This window comes from Lepidochelys olivacea, assembly GCF_965140295.1.
Source record: "Lepidochelys olivacea isolate rLepOli2 genome assembly, chromosome: 15".
NCBI lineage: Eukaryota > Metazoa > Chordata > Testudines > Cheloniidae > Lepidochelys > Lepidochelys olivacea.
In genome coordinates this window covers 30867801-30886679 of record NC_140425.1, presented here as the reverse complement: position 1 = coordinate 30886679, position 18879 = coordinate 30867801, and the positions used below count along the sequence as shown (strand labels likewise).

The following is an 18879-nucleotide window of genomic DNA, read 5'->3' as shown; positions in this document are numbered from 1 at the left end:
ATGGGTGGATGGGGCAATTAACAAAGTTTTTGTTTTATGATGGGGGGAAAGGGGTAATTCCCATTCCTGGATTCACAAGTGCAGAGCAAACATTTTCAAAGTTATAAATCAAAACCAACATATTTCCTTATAGCGTGGAATATAGGCATTACAAGTGAGATTAATGCACGCAGCAATTTACACACATTTCATAGAGTCTAAATACTTTATCATAAGACTAACACCTATTTTGAACAAAACTAATCTAGAGGTGAGCTGGTTTGGTTTCCAGCTATGAGTTTGCCAGTTCTTAGCTAATGCCTATGCCCTTGGCCAGAGCTGGCACTTGGTTTACTAGTGTCACAGTCCCAACCAAGAGCAAGGCTCAAGATTTTGTGCATACATTGCATACAAATATATGCCTGGCTACACCACATCAGGCAATCTGCCTACCAACTGCCACCCCACCCATCCCTTGTGATTCATTATCTGTCCAGCTCTCCTAGACATCCTAAATAGTAGCAAACAATTTTAGTGGCGACTTCTGCTTAAACCTCAGAATGTCTCAGTGCCACGTCTGGAAAAAGCCGCCTTAAATATGTTTCTCCCTTGGGATTAAAACAGGAAATAGCTGGCATAGCTCTGGCCATAGGAAAGAGCTGAGTGGGAACAGCTGAAAGGCCTTAGGACTGATTTCCTTTGCTTTTAGCCTGGTTCTCTGCAGGCTAGTAATGCTAGAGGGCAAGGGGAGCGTGAATGGGGATCAGTCACTGCAGTAAGACAGGACTCGTTCTTGGAAGACGACAGGTTTTAGAGGAGCAGCCGTGTTAGTCTGTATTCGCAAAAAGAACAGGAGGACTTATGGCACCTTAGAGAGATTTTCAAATGGATTTCTCTCTATTTCAGTCCCGGTGTCGCTGCAGCAGCTGCCCAATTAAAGAGTGAGCCAGCAAGGCTGAGATAAAGGGTACAAGCAAATCAGCACTTTTTCTACTCTCCAGATTTTGGGCAATCATAGAATCATAGAATATCAGGGTTGGAAGGGACCCCTGAAGGTCATCTAGTCCAACCCCCTGCTTGAAGCAGGACCAATTCCCAGTTAAATCATCCCAGCCGGGGCTTTGTCAAGCCTGACCTTAAAAACCTCTAAGGAAGGAGATTCTACCACCTCCCTAGGTAACGCATTCCAGTGTTTCACCACCCTCTTAGTGAAAAAGTTTTTCCTAATATCCAATCTAAACCTCCCCCACTGCAACTTGAGACCATTACTCCTCGTTCTGTCATCTGCTACCATTGAGAACAGTCTAGAGCCATCCTCTTTGGAACCCCCTTTCAGGTAGTTGTTCTGCTCTCCATTTCACCTGTGTGAATCCCCCACTGGCTTCGCTGGTATGAGGGATTCACAGCTGTAGAACAGCAGAGATTGGCCCTCGGCACGTTTATTGTGTTCCTGGGGGACCCCTGCGGTCAGGACCCCCTCTCAGCCCACACCTACAGCCTCCTTCACCTGCAGTTTTGCTGCAGCCACTCCTGACCTGATGATCCAACTCCCTGATCCTACAGAGAGCTATGAATGGGGAGAGCATGGCAGGACTGGACCTTAAGGGCTCAGGCCCAGATCCTCAGAGGTATTTAGGTGCCTGGCTTCCATAGGTTAGGAGATCTGGGCCTCAGGCTCTACCCCAGGGCCAAGCATTCCACCAGCTGATGTCAAACGTTAAGAGCTGGATCCAAACACCTCCCTTTGTGGCTTGCAGGAGTATCTGGAGCTGGGGCTTTCTTTGGCCTCACTGCAGAGATGGAAATCAGCAAGGATGTCTGGAGCTGGATTCAAAACATACAGAGTTTGGAGTGTCTTGGAGTACCCTGTCAGCTGGAGTATGGTGTAAATCTCAGAGGAAGGATAAGGGAAGGGGAAATTTATTGAGGGTTGTACCCCTAAGTGTAGTGGATGAAATGACTAAAACCTTGGATGGAAAGATCAGGATGAACTCCATGGACAGTGGGATCATCTCTCAAGTGAAGAAGAGGGGGAGCTCCGATGCTTTGAATGTCTGAACTAGATTGCACAGATCCCTGGAGAGTAAGGGACATCCCGAGTTCCCACCCTCTCTCCAGGAGGTGGGCTAGATGGGATGTAATAAGCCTCTTCCACCTCTAATTACTATAGTCTTCAGCTGTGGACAATAATGACTGCAAATAAGACCTCAGCAGAGCTGGTCAAGGGGGCAAAACAAGAACATAATCCACACCTGAGCCCAGCAGTTCCTGCTCTATCCAAAGCGTGTGTGTGTAGCTGGAAGGCAACTGCAATCTTTGTCACATGGAAAAGCACAAAAGAAGTAGGGGATATTCATGAGTCAACTAAGGTGTTATAAATACAGGGGAGTTTTTTAAAGTCCTTTTAGCTCTGCAAAGAAGTAGCTCCTTACTAAACCCTGGAGTCTTAACCAAGCTGTTGCAAAACTCAGAAGCTCCCCTGGTTGGCCCCTCGCTAGGAGAGTGTGGGGTGGGGGCAGCGTATGAGGGGTGGACACATCTGTGAATGTGTGTAGGTATGGGGGAAGTGCATGCTGGCATGTGGGCCATGTGTACATGCCTGTGTGTGAGGCTGTGCCTGTAGGGGCACGTGCATGTGGCTAGGCACGTTTGCCGGGGCACCCACAAACCTTTCCCGTTGTTCCTCCTTGCTGGATTGAACCATCGCATCAGAACCTCTCTCCTAGCTGGGATGACATGGCTTTCTGAAGCGTTCCCTTGGTTTTAAACATTCCCTGTCACACCTGTGGTTTAAATAGAGCCATTCTGAAGCAATTGTGGTCACTTTAATAAACAGCTGCAACACAATCAAATTAATAGTCAAAATGCTCTTAATACACCTCCTGTGTGCCCGGCCAACGGAACCAGAACAGGGCCACTTCCACACGCTCCCTCCACTGACCCACCTTCCCTGCCTCTCTACATTCTCTGTGTTTTATTCCAAGGCCTTTGCTACAACTCGGAGTTCTCCCCCACCATTCAACGCTCAGTTCTGCCATAGGCCTCGCTCCTTTCAGTGCATTTCTATCATTAGTTTACAGTTGCTTCCCCTCTAATATGGGAGTGCTCAGACTCTCCCCTCCAGTGACCCTAAACCTGGTCTCGGTTTAGTGACCTGATTACCCCACTCCCACAATTCTTTGTGGTCAGATCCCACAACAATTTGCACCCATAACCTACAATCCTTTTCACCTGCTTGGTTCTGAATGTGTGAGGAGTGAGTGGGAGATGGATTTTGGGTGAGGCTGGCAGAATGCTGGGAGTTTGGATTGAGGGAGGGTTAGATGTGGGTCTTGGGTGTTATAAGCCACTAGCTGATTTATTTATTTTTTGTCCAGGGGGGATTTGGGCTGTGACCCCCTGGACGCTGGTGACCTAGACAAAAGAGGGAAAAGCTGGCTTTAAGCAATTTGAACCCTTCACAATAGAAAGCACACCCCAGCATCAAATGCTATGAGGCAATACGTGCGCGCAAGAGAAGGAAAGGATTGGAACCTGTGCCCAGGGCACGGTGTTCGATCTTGTAGAAATGATCAAAGGCTGATGACACATCAAGGGGGACCAGATAAACTGCAAAGAAACCCAGCAGCCCTTTGCACATAAAGTGCCTCGTTTTTCTTTTTTTTTTGTTGTTTTTTGTTTTAATTAACCAGTTACCTTGAGGAAATCTGGCAGTACAGAATGCAGTTCAGTTCCATATATCAGCTCACTGCTTTGATGACACAGAGTGGAAGTGAAAGATGAAACATTTGCTAATGGATACAGCATATAAACAAGGTCTGGCAAAAGGCAACGGAGCTGCACTCAGCTTTTCGGTAAGTTTTATGTGCTCTGGGATACGGATTAACGGCCATTGCTCGATATTTATGTGTGGTTTCCCCCTGCGTTGGAACTGGAGGGCTTTGATAAATGCGTTGAGACAAGGCTTAGTTTCACTGTAACCCCGGCTAGTGCCTTTGCATCTTGCACCTCTCTGCAATTCATACAGCACCCGTCTTCAGTAAGGGCCTGTTCCTTCTCCTACTAAAGTAAATGGCAAAATTCTACGGCACACTACGTGTAAAACTAGCAACCCAAACCCCTTCTTCAGAACCGGATTCCATATAATTCCAGTAGTGGAAGAATCCCAGGAGATTCAGAGCTTAGATGATTATCCGAACCTTCAGAGGATCCACCAGGTTTCATAGGGCCGTGTCCTCATAAAATCCTTCTCCATTCCCACCTGGTGGTTTCCCTCTCCATCGTCTTTGCTGGATGGACCTACTGTCCCTTTCAGTGGCTAGTGGGGTCCACTAGATGGGTTGGTGAACCCCAAATTCCTGGACCTTGTAGGTATGGGGCAAGATAAACAGCCCTCTCCATGATGCACAGAAATGAATAGAGAGCCCCCATCAGTCACAGTCAGGGTTGATGAATCCAGCACCAGTCACTCAAGTTCATGCATACCTGGTTCCTAACAAGCACAAGGCATATGCTTTCGGTTATAATATAGATAGCGGCTAAAAATGACCCTAAATCCCACAGTGCAAACATACAAACAAAACTACTCAGGATCCACCTTTCTGCTAAATTTTGTTTGGAGAGAGGAAGTTTTTTAAAGGGATGGCAGTCAACAATGAAAAGTGGGGCTGCAAAGCAAAAATCTGAGCCAGGGACCAATTTCAAAGACTTTCTTTTAAAAAATGTATGAAGAGAAACCAAACTGAAAACTCCTCAGAAACGCCAAAGGGGATAAAAACTAACCCTATGTGAAATTCCACACCAGTGTCGTCCTGCTGTCAGAGAGAAGCAGGCATTTATGCTCCATTTTAGAACACAACCCAAACTATGGAGTCACGATCAGAATAATGCTGTGCCTACATAACAACTGAACCAGAGGAAGGACAGGCCCCTTCAGGGTGGCTAAAGGGCTCTCAGCAGGGTGTTTTAAACCATCTGCCAGAGCTTTAGGAAACTGTCGGGACAGAGACTCAGGAGGAAGGAGTCCCAGCACTGCTAATACGTCCCATCTACACGGCTAGCTGCCTCACTGCTACACTGCCCACAAGAAATCTCCAATGATAAGGGGCAAATGTTGCGTACGACAGACACCACAGCAGAGTCGTGGTAATGGGACACCTGCCCCTGACCAGAACTGAGTTTGATTCTAAGCCCAGTCCCTTCTGCGAGTCACCACGGGTTAGGAGCACTGTGGAGGCAGCTCGTTGAATGCTGAAGGAAGGAGGTGCAGGGAGCAGTGAGTGACTCCCTCTGGCCAAAGCTTGTGTATGCTCAGTTAGAGGAGGCTTGGCCTGTCCCAGGACTTTGCAGGGCATTGGCAGGAGAGTGAAGGGGAGAATGAACAAACGTGGGATCTCTAGACACATATCATGCTTCCTTCACTAGGCCCAAGTTCTGGAGGCTACAGAGACTTTTAGCTCAGAATCTCTTTGCTTTTGTGGGTTTATTTCTTAGAAGGGATTTACATTTTTTATTATTATTATTATTATTATTGTCAGGAGGGTTTTATAATACTGCAAACCCCAACCATTCAAATATCATGAGTCAGGCACCCCTAAGGCACCCAATACTAACTGGGCTTTTTAAATTGCCTTCTGGTTTTCAAACCTTTATGGTGCACTTGCTTCATGATTATGAAGCTCTTCTCTGCAACCTCGCGGGCTAGAATCTTGACTTTGAAAAAAATGAAACTGAGATTCTCCTGATTCCAGCAACTGGGGATTTAAGCAAAACACCAATTATTACACAGCTGGAGATAAAACTGTGCGAGGTGACAGCGCCAGATCCTCTTGCAATGGGAACTACGTTTTGACTTGCAGGTGATGCTGTCCCTAGACCCTGAGAAGTGACCTGCTCTGTAGTAGCTGTAAAGACTTTTCTGTTGGAAACTGGAGCTAGCAATGAATTATTTCAAGTGCTGCAGGGCCCATGTGCATCTCACACCTGCAACCAGTCTTTTAAAATACAACACAGGTGCAGTGCTGTCAGCTCTTGCAATTTCTACGCCAGTCATGCGATGCAGGCTGGTAATTCAGTCTCCTCTGATTGGCTGCTTTTCCCAATTCCCCGCCTCCTCGGAAAGAGCAACCAATCATAGCTGCTGCCAGTCTCTACCTGGCCTGTGAGCAATGTGGACAGGACATTTCCTCTGGCCCTTCCCTTGCCTCCCTGCAACACCCAGACTGGGAAGATGGGGAGGGGGATAAAGAGCCCCAAGAGCTAAAAGGGGAGCAGAGGTGGAGGGAAAGGGTCAGACTCCATGGGAAACTGGGAGCAGAATGGGGCATGGTCAGTTGGGGCTGAGAGCGCCTGCAACAGGGGCCAGAATCACCATGATACATTGGGGAGTGTTGTCACATACAAGGGGGGAAGGGGCCAGCTGGTCCTGGGGAGGGGAAGTGAGGGGACCTGTAGCTACGGCACTGGGCCTGAAAGTGCTCCATCGTCCCCAGCCCGTTCCCGTCCCCAAACCTGCACCGAACTGACTTGCTAAGGTCACAGGGAAACTCACGCAGGGATGGATGGTAGGGGAAACACCTTTGGGCTGTCTGTACCGTGAATGCAACAGGGGGATGGGGGATTTGCTGAGCCTGCTTCAGAGTTTTGCCCCTACCCCCAGGGCAGCCTCAGTTGATAGCATGAAGGTGCTTGAAAATGTCTGTATGCTGGCTCCCAGCTTCCCTTACATGGGTTCGAGGGTGAAGCCTGCATGTTGCTATTCCAGTCCCCTGCAGTGCGATCCCTGCGTGTGCTGCCATGCCGAGGGGGAGCCATGGACACACCTGCTGGAGCACCTCTGCCAGCCGGTATAAATGGGATTGGCCCAGTTGTGCTGCCAACGGATGGCGCCCCACAGAATTAATTGGAGCCGATTTGGAGATTATCCTCATGGGTCTGGCCTGCCCCTGTGGGTGGGGTGAAGACAGCTCTTCTCTCCCAGAGCGTAGGTTGGGATCCTCAGCATTCAAACCTTGGACATCAGCCCCGTTCAGCTTTAAGGTGTTGCTCAACTGAGCTGAGGAAAGTACTGCCCCTGGGCCGGCTTAGGGCACTCACCCCCCAGAGCTGGTTGCACTTGGGAGACTGGGAGGAGAGGGCAGGACTAACGTTGGGGGTTGGAGGGACAGGCAGATGGCAGATCTGGGGGAGAGGCGAATTGATGTGGGGCAGAATTGACCTTGGGGCCTGGAGGAGAGTCAGATGTGGGGCATGGGGGCAAATTTAAATGGTGCCTGCGGGGATGGTATTGATGTATAGGAGACGAATTGATCTGTTGGGCTTGGTGCGGGGAGGCAGAATTGATGTAGTGGGCTGGGTGTGTGTAGGGGATAGGATTGCCAACTCTGACTGAAATTATTCTGGGAGACTCTTCCCCCCCCCCCCCCCGACGTAATGTCATTTTCTTAAAATCTCCTATTAAAATCTCTTGGATTGCTTTCACTAGTCAATCACCAGGAGATCGATGCTGATTCTGGGAGGCTCCAGGCCAATCCTGGAGGGTTGGCAATCCTATTGGGAGAACTGATGTGGGGGGCTGGGGACCAGAATTGACACTGGGGTGAGAACTGATGTGGGTGAAGGGCGGGTAAGGGGCTAGGGGGCAGAATTGATGTTGGGGGGAGAAGTGATGAGTGGGAGAATGGGGGCTGAGGGCAGAATGATGTGGAGAACTGAGGCAGGGGAAGAACCAATATTAGGGGGGTGAGGGCAGCAGAATTATTTGCTGGGCTGAGGGATGGGCAGATGTGGGGGTAGGAGGCATACAATTAATTGGAATTTTGGGGTAAGCTGGATGCTCTGTGCCGTCAGGCAGCACTAGGAGCTCCCGAACCAGGGGCCAAAATCCCCGTTCCCCGTACATTTGGAAGAGTTGACGATGCAGATTGTCAGTCATACACATAGTTGGGGTGGTGGACGGCAGGGGGAGTTAAATAATCAAAAGGCAGGCTGAAAAACTCAACAGAACATTTAAACGTTTGATTTTTTTGGAGCCAATTTTATGAATTTGGGGATGACGCACGATTTCTGAACAGCTGGGGCTGCCAATACTGCACACCCACCCCCAAAAACCTGCCAAATAATTCCCATGTGCTTATTTCATAGGGAGGTCTGGAAAAGTGAATCTACAGAAGGGCTCAGGGAAGCCATGTGGCAGTGTTTGCTATGATACTCCATTGGCTACAACTTTCTTCAGCCACACGCTGCAAACCACTGCACCAAGCGGAAGCCAGAGGGGGAAGCCAGGAGGCCAGGCTGTTAAAATAGTGTGTGCGGTGCATTTGCAGCTTGAGAGACTCTGGAGGTCCCTGCCCCCTCAAAGGAACGGGCCCTGGGAGAGCTGTCTGTGGCCAGGCCCTGGCTGTGCCACGCAGAGGTACAACCGACTGGGTCTGGGTGGGAGGGACCCCAGTGCACACCCTGCCAGCACTAACATAGCCCAGCCAGGGGCCCAGCCACTATAAGTGCGGGAACTAGAGATGCTGAGGGTGGTGCTGCACCTCCTGGCTTGAAGCAGTGATAACCCGAATACATGGTTTCCACCCTTCAGGACCCTATAAAAATTGTTCCAGCATCACTGATATCCAGCCTAGCAGAGGCAGGCCACACCCCTCCCATGCCGGAGCCATGGGTGGGCTCGGTGTGGAGCCCCCACATGCTGGAATCCTGCACATGCCTCCCTCATGTGGGCAGGACCAGTGGTGCAGACTCTGACCTAGTCAACACCAGCCTACTGGAGCTGGGGTGGGTTGGGTGGATCTCGCCTCCTAGGGTCCTCCCTCTAAGCGGCTTTCTCTCCCGTTTTCCCCCATGAAAAGCCTCAGCCCCTGCAGGACTAAAGGGCCAGCACCTTCTTCTGCATTAGCCCGGAGAAGGAACGGCCCAGTGCCCCGCTCCCTTCCTACGGAAAGGAGGGGATGTGTAATATTTGATACTAAAGCCCACCTTTTTCTTGATGTACCGCTGCCGATAGACCAGTGGTTCCCAAACTGGGATTTGCCAGAAAAAATTCACTGATGGCCAGAGGACCCCGGGCATTGGAGACAGCAGGTGGGACCTGGTTGCAGGGCAGACAGCCCGAGCCCCAGGGAGAGCCTGAGCCCTATCGTCAGCGGGGGAGCTGCCCGCCCGAACCCCGGGGCTCTGCATGGGGCTCGCAGCCCGAGCCCCAGGGAGAGCGGGGCAGGGGAGTTGGCACTAGCAGCCTGAGCCCTATCGTCAGCAGGGGAGCTGCCCGCCCGAACCCCGGGGCTCTGCATGGGGCTCGCAGCCCGAGCCCCAGGGAGAGCGGGGCAGGGGAGTTGGACAGCCTGAGCCCAGACGGTCAGCAGGACCTGCAGCCGGAGCTCAGTTGACTAGAGCGGTCAATGGGGTCCAGCAGCAGGAGCCCCACAGAGTGTGGAGTGAATTTAAACTTAAATCCCTGGAAATATTCATTTTAGGAGGGGGTTCATGAGATTTCACAATTTAGCGAAAGGGGTTAGCAGGCTGTTAAAGTTTGGGAATCACTGCTATAGACAAACATATTGTTCCCCTCCTAACACAGGCTTACAAAGCGGATGGAGTAACACCAGCTTCCAGTACTCAAAACTCATGAGACAAGACCCCACCAAACAAGGAGTTATTAATGTGTTTTTAATTTGCCTTTTTCAGATGGGAGGGAACCAGAACTTCCTTCCTGTGAAAAATTTTGCATTTCTAAATCTGAATGAAAAGTTAGAAACTCAACATCTTCTGAGGGAAGGAAACTTTTTAAAAAAACTAACAAACAACCCCAAAGGACATTTCTGGAAAAATGTCAGGTGCCATGTCAACAGCCAGCCAGCAAACCCTAGAGCCCAGGGCTGGGCTGGCCAGTTTCACGGCCCCATCTGTCGGCCCAGGGTGCAGGGCAGCCTGCAGAGGGAGGCAGCTGGGGAACTGGTCTGCCCACTTCCGCACCAGGTGGGAGAGTCCTAGGTAACCAGCAGCCCACCACCCAGAGGCTGAGAAGCCTGGGAGTCCCCATTCCCAAGCTCCCAACCAGGTGGGCTGCTGCAGAGCCTCTGCAACCTTAATTCAGCCTCCTTGTGCTGACGCATGATGATACATTTTACTACATGATCACAGACTTTTTTCCCCTACAAGCCCCTTGCCTCATTCAGTGCATGGGATGGATGGTGCTCACTTAATGAGCATCTATTCAATATTTTGTTGGTCAGGGTGCGGCCTCATGCTTTACTTACTGCTCACTGTTCCCACCCTGCTCTGCAGAGAGAATCAACTTTATTATGGGCTTTCCTACAGCCTCATCACTCTAGTAGTTGAGTGCTTTGCAAATACAAATTTATTGTCATAACACTCTGTAAGAGGGGGCGTTGTCCCAGTTTTACAGTAGGGGAACAGAGGCAAAAAGAATAAAGTTAAAAGTATCTGCTAATTTTGAGTGTCCAGTGTGAGTTACCTAGGACTTGAGTGATAATGTAATTAGGCTGTAACGCCTATGGGGGATGAATTAAGATTCTATAGGCAACTTTAACTCTGGCATTTCCTATCTTTTGATTGGTGGACTTTGCAACATTAATGTAGTTGTTTTACATGTAATAGATTTCTAGGAGTTGGGGTTTTAAAACAATACAAGATCTAGTTGAGCAGATCTCTAATACCAGTGAGCAGGAATTCTATAATTAGGTGTCACTCTGAAAATGAAGACTTGCAGGGGATGAAACAGCACCTTCTATAAGTTTCTGGACTAGTTATGCTGAAGCTCTATGGTATCCTACAAGATGAACAGTGCTATCTAATGCAAGTTAAAAGCCTATCAAAAAGTGCATCTTTGCCAGTGAGTTTGTTTTAGAAGAGGAAAGATGTTCCCATTTTGTAGAGATTGTATAATATAGCTATATGTTGTACACTGCATAAGATCATTCTCCCAGCCCATTGCTAAGCCTTTCAAAATACTGCTCTCCCCTTGCTCTATTATAGTCTCCCCTCCTGCTCCCAGCTACTCTCTCTCATTTGCTATCAAAATGTCAACTCCTGTCCCCTTTGCCCACTTGTTAAGTTTTCCAAACAAGCACCTTCATGCTTTCTTCCATACTGGCCCTTGTGTGTGGGAACAACTCCCTCTAAACTTCCACACAAGTACTTCATTCTTCAACTCCCTCCTCAGCCATAATGCCTATATAAAAAAAATACCGCTCAACTCACCGGTACCACTGCAAATCATGTTGACCACTACTGTCTCACTGTTTGCTTGTTTCCCCCTAACTATATCCCTTTGTTGTCCATCCAATACTTTGCGGGCAAAACTTGAAGTCTGTACAGAGCCTAGCAAAAAAGGGGTCCTGGGTCCCATTGTAATAAACAAATAGTTAATGGAGGATCCCTTCCTGTATCCAGTATGAAAGGCAGCATTAAGGAACTCACCACATGCAAGCCAGTTTTACACAAACGGACATTGTACTGTGGCCACTGATACCAGCAGGAGACACTCATTGTGTATATAGCAAAGTCAAGCCTTTACAAACTAGACTGCTTTTCCTCCATCAGATTTTCATCCAAGAAGGAAGGTGCAAAGGGGCAGGGTGGCTAGCTTTCCATTTGAGAGTCAGAAGCTATGAAAGTCCTAGATAGTCTGTATCCGCAAAAAGAAAAGGAGTACTTGTGGCACCTTAGAGACGAACAAATTTGTTTGACAAATTTGTTAGTCTCTAAGGTGCCACAAGTACTCCTTTTCTTTTTGCGGATACAGACTAACACAGCTGCTACTCTGAAACCTAGGTAGTTAAGTGTTTTCTTGAAGTCAGTTGTAGTACCCTGTTTCTGAAACCTGTCGGTTTCAATTGGACTTTATCAAGCCCTTTGAGAACTTTAATGATAGGAAATGGGAACAATATGGAGAGTTCTGTTTATTCCCTACATTTAGATCAGGAAACATTATAGGCTAGAAGCAACAGCCCTATGATCCCAAACAAGAATGTCTCACAAACTCAGACATGAATCCACATTAATAGGAGGGACCCAAACTTGGTAGTGACCTAGTGTTGAAAGGTCCACCTCTGTCACATTTGGTACCCTTTATTTAAACTACTGTATAGGTTGATGGTGAAAGTGGTACTTGAGCTGGAAAATCAGTATATTGTACCTGCCTATTCTTAACAGCTCATGAACGTACTGCCTTCTAGTGGCCATTACCTGCTCTTTCAATTTAGTTTTCGGTTGTTAAATGCTATAGGATGAAACAGGGGTGTTTTTAAAGTAGCCTCTAAACAGATATGTTCCAAGTTTTGAAATGCTAGGAACCGAATTGCAGGGTGGATATACGAATGCCCCGAAGAGTCAGAATGAAATGGACTTCCAACACAACTGTACCCAACAGGAATGGTCATAGATTGTTTACGCAGGAAATTGCAGAGTCAGTTTTATTGCATATGCGGTACATAGTATATTAAATATTTAGATCAAGGCAAAACACTTTCCAATATAACCCATCTCTATACAAAACTTTAAGCAAAACTATAAATTTAGTTTATGCATTTTAGCCCTTTCAACATTTGAAATCCCAGGATTTTCATTGCTGAAAACTCAACTGTCACACTCAGAACTCTGTCTCCCTCACCTGTACACTTATTTCAGCAGAGATGACTTCATATTAAGCTCAAAATTCCAGTAATTAGAGCACCACAACGGTGGCTTAATACACGTGGAACAGTGAACGTTGTGCGTCTCTTATGTGCGTATCTTACAGCTTCATTTAGTACTGCACTGGTTCTCGTCTCTAACATCTCAACTAATTGCACTGTAAATTTAAGTGGAATGAAAGCAAGCTTTACAGTCTCATACAGTTTTAGGCTTTGGCTGCTTTCTTCTCTGGCTCTTCTTTCTTAGGATTCTGTTTCAACTTGTAATCTGCCAGAGCAGCCTTGATTGCATCTTCAGCTAGCACTGAAAAGCAAAAGAGAGAACAAGCACTTTGAAACCTGTTTGTAAGTGTGTGTGTGTGGGGGGGGTGGATGGAATGATCCACTTTCTTAAAAATTTTTTTTTGGGGGGGGGGTCAGATACACTGTAAGACTATACAGCAGGGACACTAGTACAATAGAGAAGGCTAGATCTTCTTGCAGGTCACAACTGAGATACATGAGAAGTGTTTCTACAGCGAAGCTTGCCCTGGCTCCTGCCTGCACTATTCCCTAGCTGAGGAAATCCTCTTCATTTTCTGAGGAATTAACTGAAGTTTTAGACAGACACTCCCCTTTTCCCCATTTGCCAACCAACTGCACATGTATCTCATTCAACATCCTTAATCTGTGTTATGTTCCTTTCAAGGGAGCCAACAAAGGAGTTTTTTTTTAAAACAGAGCCTATGCCATCTTTTCTGCTTTGCCATACTAGCATCAGAAATGTCAACTCTGGTAATCATTTGTTTCTGAACTTACACTTACATTGAGGGGGAAGGGGTACTGAATGTTTTAAGTCCATGACTAATATTTTGGAGAAAGGAAAACTGGTCAGACAAGACTCCTTCTGATTAAAGGCTCAGGTTTCAATTTTGGCTCTTTGATGTTACTTCACTAGTTCTCTAGTCACCAGAGACTCCTCTAGATGAAAGAGCTGGTTTCTAATGTAAAAATAAAAGCAGAATGTCTTCTAGGCCTTCATGGAACATCCTAAAGCAGCCAAACTCTGATTTGTTTCTTTTGCAGGTCACCTTTAAAAAGAGATCATTAGAACTGGGCACTTGACTTGGGAGAACTTATGGCAGACTCAAAAGACAGGTAACACTACGTACATCCTGATGCACCCATGTAAGTCCTCTGCAAATACCTAGAAACCTCAATAATAAGAGCTAGAGTCAAATTGCAGTAAGTTGTACCATGTTTCCGGGCTTTGTCAGACAACATAGATTTTTAGAATAGTTCAGTGTTTAAACAACCTGTATTTAACTTGTGACTTACTAGAACAGTGTAGTTTAACTGGAGGAAGGCAGAGTTCTTTAGCAATATCAGTATTTCTGATCTTCAAGGCTTCATCAACCTGAAATTTATAAACCTGTTAATATAAGATTGACTGCTTGTCACCAAACACCTAACCATCTGAGGTAGTGTACATACTCCACAGATTTGTGAAAGGGGTGTTTTGAGGACTAGCCTTCAGGATGGGGGTTCAGAGAAATGTAGGAAGAATTATTTCGTTATACTCCATGATAGTGCAGAAGTATTTTAAAGGATGGTGTATAAACAAATTGACACAACCACTCCTGTCAACATCTTTCCCATTCTCCTTCCATCCCAAAATACCAGATTTAGGGAGAAGGTTTTCAAATGAACAGTCGCAGATGACCCAAGTCAAGGCACACACAGTGTTCTAGGCTGTGACCCTACAAGGAACCTATATTGGCAGTTTGTGCATTTACATCTGTACGGCACTGTGTGTATAAGACTGACAACTTGATGTTTTAGACTGATGGGAAAAGGATAGGTAGAAACCTAAATCTCACAAGAGCTTCTTATTTGTTGGAAGAAGTCATGGTGCTCGTGCGGAAGAGAATATACATAAATGTAAGCCATAGCCATTCTGAAGCTACCCAAGCTAGCTACCCAAGCAAGATCTGCCTTTCCAGAAATGGAACTTAATCTCCCTCATTCTAGAAAAAAAATTCACACTAGGTAAAATGTAAACTCCATACTATGCTTTTCAGACTACTGTTCCACATATGGTCTCTGATAATGGATGGTGTAGCATTAACAGCAACCTCTAGAAACTGCTGCCAGCTCCTGTGTAATATGCTCTTTCATAGGTGTGAAGTCAGTTTTACCGTTTTTCCTTTAATCCATTCTGTGGCCAATGAGCTTGAGGCAATTGCTGATCCACAGCCAAATGTTTTGAATCTTGCATCAATAATTTTTCCATTTTTATCCACTTCAACCTGCAAGAGTTTCAATGATGTCAGTTCTGTTTATATCACATCCTTGTACTCATAACACTGAAGAGGACTCAACTGGATAATGGTTTAATTTGAGCCTAGTCATGTAGAAGTCAGGGGCAAGATTCCCTTCTCATTTCTGTCCAGTGAAGCAGGATAGATAGGGCCTATGACTGAGGCAAGGAATATTGTAAAACATTTACGTTTTAGTTCTAGAAATAGGAAGTCATTTTACTAATGGTTTAAGCCTGCCATTACTGGTAGTCTTCAGATAACATAATCCACTTAAAATCTACTTAATTGCAAAAGGCGAGTTAAAAGCAGTCTGCAAGTCTGACACCTGCCCCTGAACCCTTCTTTTATTTTTTGTGGTTTTACCAGAACATTTTCCTTTTTTAACTTTTTCCCCCTGCCTTATGTTGTGTGAAGAACCCACAAAAACAACAATGGGGAAAAACGACAATACAGGGGAAACGGTGAACATTCACGAAGTGCTATCAGATGCATAAACAAGACAGAAACCTCTCTTTAGCAGAAGGTACCACTTGTAATACCATTAGATAAGAATTCTCGGACAGAAGTGTCATGTTTAGGTGGCTTCCATTTAAGACTAACAAGCTCATATTCCATAGCTTTCCATTTTGTAATGTTACTTTGTCTCATCAGCTATTCTTTCTTGCAAACAACTTATGACTGTCAACATAATCAGTGTGGTCAATTCATAATATTAATTATACTAGAATTCTCTCTCAGTGACTAGAGCTATAAATATATACAGCTTAACTTCAAGTCACTAGATAGCAAAATAAGCATTTTATTTTTTAGCCACACAGAAATAAGCAGGACATTGTTATGTATTTGAAAGCTCACCTGTAGTTTCATCACATCTCCACAGGCAGGAGCGCCCACTAATCCAGTGCCAACGTTCTTTGCACTCTTATCAAGAGAGCCCACGTTTCTAGGATTCTCATAGTGATCCACCACCTACAAGGAAATTTTACCTGCAATGACTATTGTGTCTAGGGTCCTGGCTGGGAAAGTACTCATACAGCCCGCGTGGTTTAAAACATGCATCAGTCAAAGCCCAGCGCATGACCAGATATGCAGCTGATAACCCCCACAGCTGACCCAGGCTCAAGGACAGGGGCTCTCAACCAGTGCATGGGGGGTTCGTAAGCACCCTTGTCCCCCAACAGCCAGACCCTCTTCTTGCCTCCCACCCGCATGGGTCCCCATACAACTCCCAGGATCCCAACCCCAGCCCCTTCCTCCCCCCCAATCCCGCCCCCACTCCCTTCCCCCAGTCCCGCCCCCTCTTCCTCCCGCCCAATGCTGCTCCCATTCCCTTCCCCCAGTCCCGCCCCCTCCCTCCCAATGCTGCTCCCACTCCCTTCCCCCAGTCCCGCCCCCTCTTCCTCCCGCCCAATGCTGCTCCCACTCCCTTCCCCCCAGTCCCGCCCCCTTCCTCCCCCCCATGCTGCTCCCATTCCCTTCCCCCCAGTCCCGCCCCCTTCCTCCCCCCCATGCTGCTCCCACTCCCTTCCCCCCAGTCCCGCCCCCTTCCTCCCCCCTATGCTGCTCCCACTCCCTTCCCCCCAGTCCCGCCCCCTTCCTCCCCCCTATGCTGCTCCCACTCCCTTCCCCCCAGTCCCGCCCCCTTCCTCCCCCCCATGCTGCTCCCACTCCCTTCCCCCCAGTCCCGCCCCCTTCCTCCCCCTATGCTGCTCCCACTCCCTTCCCCCCAGTCCCGCCCCCTTCCTCCCCCTATGCTGCTCCCACTCCCTTCCCCCCAGTCCCGCCCCCTTCCTCCCCCCTATGCTGCTCCCACTCCCTTCCCCCCAGTCCCGCCCCCTTCCTCCCCCCTATGCTGCTCCCACTCCCTTCCCCCCAGTCCCGCCCCCTTCCTCCCCCCCATGCTGCTCCCACTCCCTTCCCCCCAGTCCCGCCCCCTTCCTCTCCCCCATGCTGCTCCCACTCCCTTCCCCCCAGTCCCGCCCCCCTTCCTCCCCCCTATGCTGCTCCCACTCCCTTCCCCCCAGTCCCGCCCCCTTCCTCCCCCCCATGCTGCTCCCACTCCCTTCCCCCCAGTCCCGCCCCCCTTCCTCCCCCCTATGCTGCTCCCACTCCCTTCCCCCCAGTCCCGCCCCCTTCCTCCCCCCCATGCTGCTCCCACTCCCTTCCCCCCAGTCCCGCCCCCCTTCCTCCCCCCCATGCTGCTCCCACTCCCTTCCCCCCAGTCCCGCCCCCTTCCTCCCCCCCATGCTGCTCCCACTCCCTTCCCCCCAGTCCCGCCCCCTTCCTCCCCCCATGCTGCTCCCACTCCCTTCCCCCCAGTCCCACCCCCTTCCTCCCCCCTATGCTGCTCCCACTCCCTTCCCCCCAGTCCCGCCCCCCTCCTCTCCCCAATGCTGCTCCCACTCCCTTCCCCCCAGTCCCGCCCCCCTTCCTCCCCCCCATGCTGCTCCCACTCCCTTCCCCCCAGTCCCACCCCCTTCCTCCCCCCTATGCTGCTCCCACTCCCTTCCCCCCAGTCCCGCCCCCCTCCTCTCCCCAATGCTGCTCCCCCTCCCAATGCTGCTCCCACTCCCTCCGCCCCGCCCCAGTGCTGCCCCCCTGCCCGACCTTCTTGTGATACCCCGCGGTGGGGCCCGCCAGCCCCATGGGCCCGGGTCTCAGCAGGGTAGCGGCAGCGGCCCGGCCCCCCGTCGCCCACAGCGCCGCCATCTTCTCGTCACGGGGCAGCGCAAGGCGCCCCCCCTCTCCCCCCCGCGCACTGTTAGGCGAGCGTTACATCACGCCCCTGCCCCCACGTGACCCGACACGGGCGCTGGCACCGCCCCCAGGCCTCGTTGTGCCGCGCGGGGCCGGGGTTCGCAGCCCGGAGCCGGGGACGTGGCCCCTCCACCTCGGCTCAGGGCCTGGCAGCCCCGGAGGGGGGGGGGGTTCGAGCCGTGCGCGGACCCCCCCCCCAAAGCCTGCACGAGATAAACCCAGGCACCAACCGAGGGCTCTGCAGGGCCCCCCCCGCCCCCCGGCTGGCCAGCGCCCTCCAGACACCCGCGTCCATCTGCGGGCCGTCCGCCACCCCGTCGAGCCATGTGTTCGTGCCCCCCAGGCTTGATGACTACGGCGGTTCACTGTCGCCTCAGTCCGCCAGGGAGCGATGCATGTGGGGAGACCTGGTCTCCTGATTGCAGAGGGACGGTCCCGGGTTTTTTTTTTGGGGGGGGGGGGCGTTGTCTTACATGGGTGCCTATTGCCCTCCGCCCCCTATCCCGACTTTTCACACTTGCTGCCTGGTCACCCTAGGCGCATGTAAATTAGGGCTGTATTTGGCGGCTAGAGGACTATAATTCGGACTGAGGCCACAAACCCTGCAAAAGCTCCAGTTGGTACACGTGCTGACATTTATCCGGTGCCTGTTTTTGGCACTGCCCCCCCCCGTGACTTCAGAGCTCCCTTCAGTCTCTGTCCTACTGTTCAGAGCCCTCTACAGGACTCACCCTAACAGCTGCCTGACAGAGGATTGCCTCTCATGCTGTTTAGCCCAAGCCTGAATTTGTCCCCCCTGAATTTGCTTTAAAGGGTTGCAGTTTGACACCTAGCTAGTGATGATTCACTCTCAGAAAGCTTTCAGAGTAGCAGCCGTAAAGAAAAAGAGGCCTAGTGGCACCTTGGAGACTAACCAATTTATTTGAGCGTGAGCTTTCGTGAGCTACAGCTCACTTCATCGGATGCATTCAGTGGAAAATACAGTGAGATTTATATACACACAGAACATGAAAAAATGGGTGTTATCATGCACACTGTAAGGAGAGCGATCACTTAAGATGAAAAAAGAACAGGAGGACTTGTGGCACCTTAGAGACTAACCAATTTATTTGAGCATGAGCTTTCGTGAGCTACAGCTCGCTTCATCGGATGCATGCCATGGAAACTGCAGCAGACTTTATTTA

The 18879-nt window shown here is 49.4% G+C and overlaps 1 protein-coding gene across 1 annotated transcript; it reads right to left on the bottom strand.

The window, feature by feature from the left end:
- Positions 1-12405: 12405 nt before the first annotated feature.
- On the bottom strand, positions 12406-17698 carry ISCU (iron-sulfur cluster assembly enzyme). Its single transcript, XM_084648847.1, has 5 exons — positions 17546-17698; positions 15794-15907; positions 14816-14926; positions 13956-14034; positions 12406-12942 (listed from the first exon to the last, which is right to left on the bottom strand). The coding sequence occupies exons 1-5, from the start codon at positions 17645-17647 to the stop codon at positions 12845-12847; spliced, it is 504 nt and encodes a 167-aa protein (XP_084504973.1). The 5' UTR covers positions 17648-17698; the 3' UTR covers positions 12406-12844.
- Positions 17699-18879: the final 1181 nt, after the last annotated feature.

Excerpts from the sequence above, each read along its gene's own strand:
- ISCU (XM_084648847.1), bottom strand. The coding sequence starts at position 17,647 with ATGGCGGCGCTGTGGGCGACGGGGGGCCGGGCCGCTGCCGCTACCCTG. Across the intron at positions 14,927-15,793 it reads GAGATGTGATGAAACTACAG|GTTGAAGTGGATAAAAATGG; the intron begins GTGAGCTTTCAA and ends AAACTCTTGCAG. Across the intron at positions 14,035-14,815 it reads AATGGATTAAAGGAAAAACG|GTTGATGAAGCCTTGAAGAT; the intron begins GTAAAACTGACT and ends TATAAATTTCAG.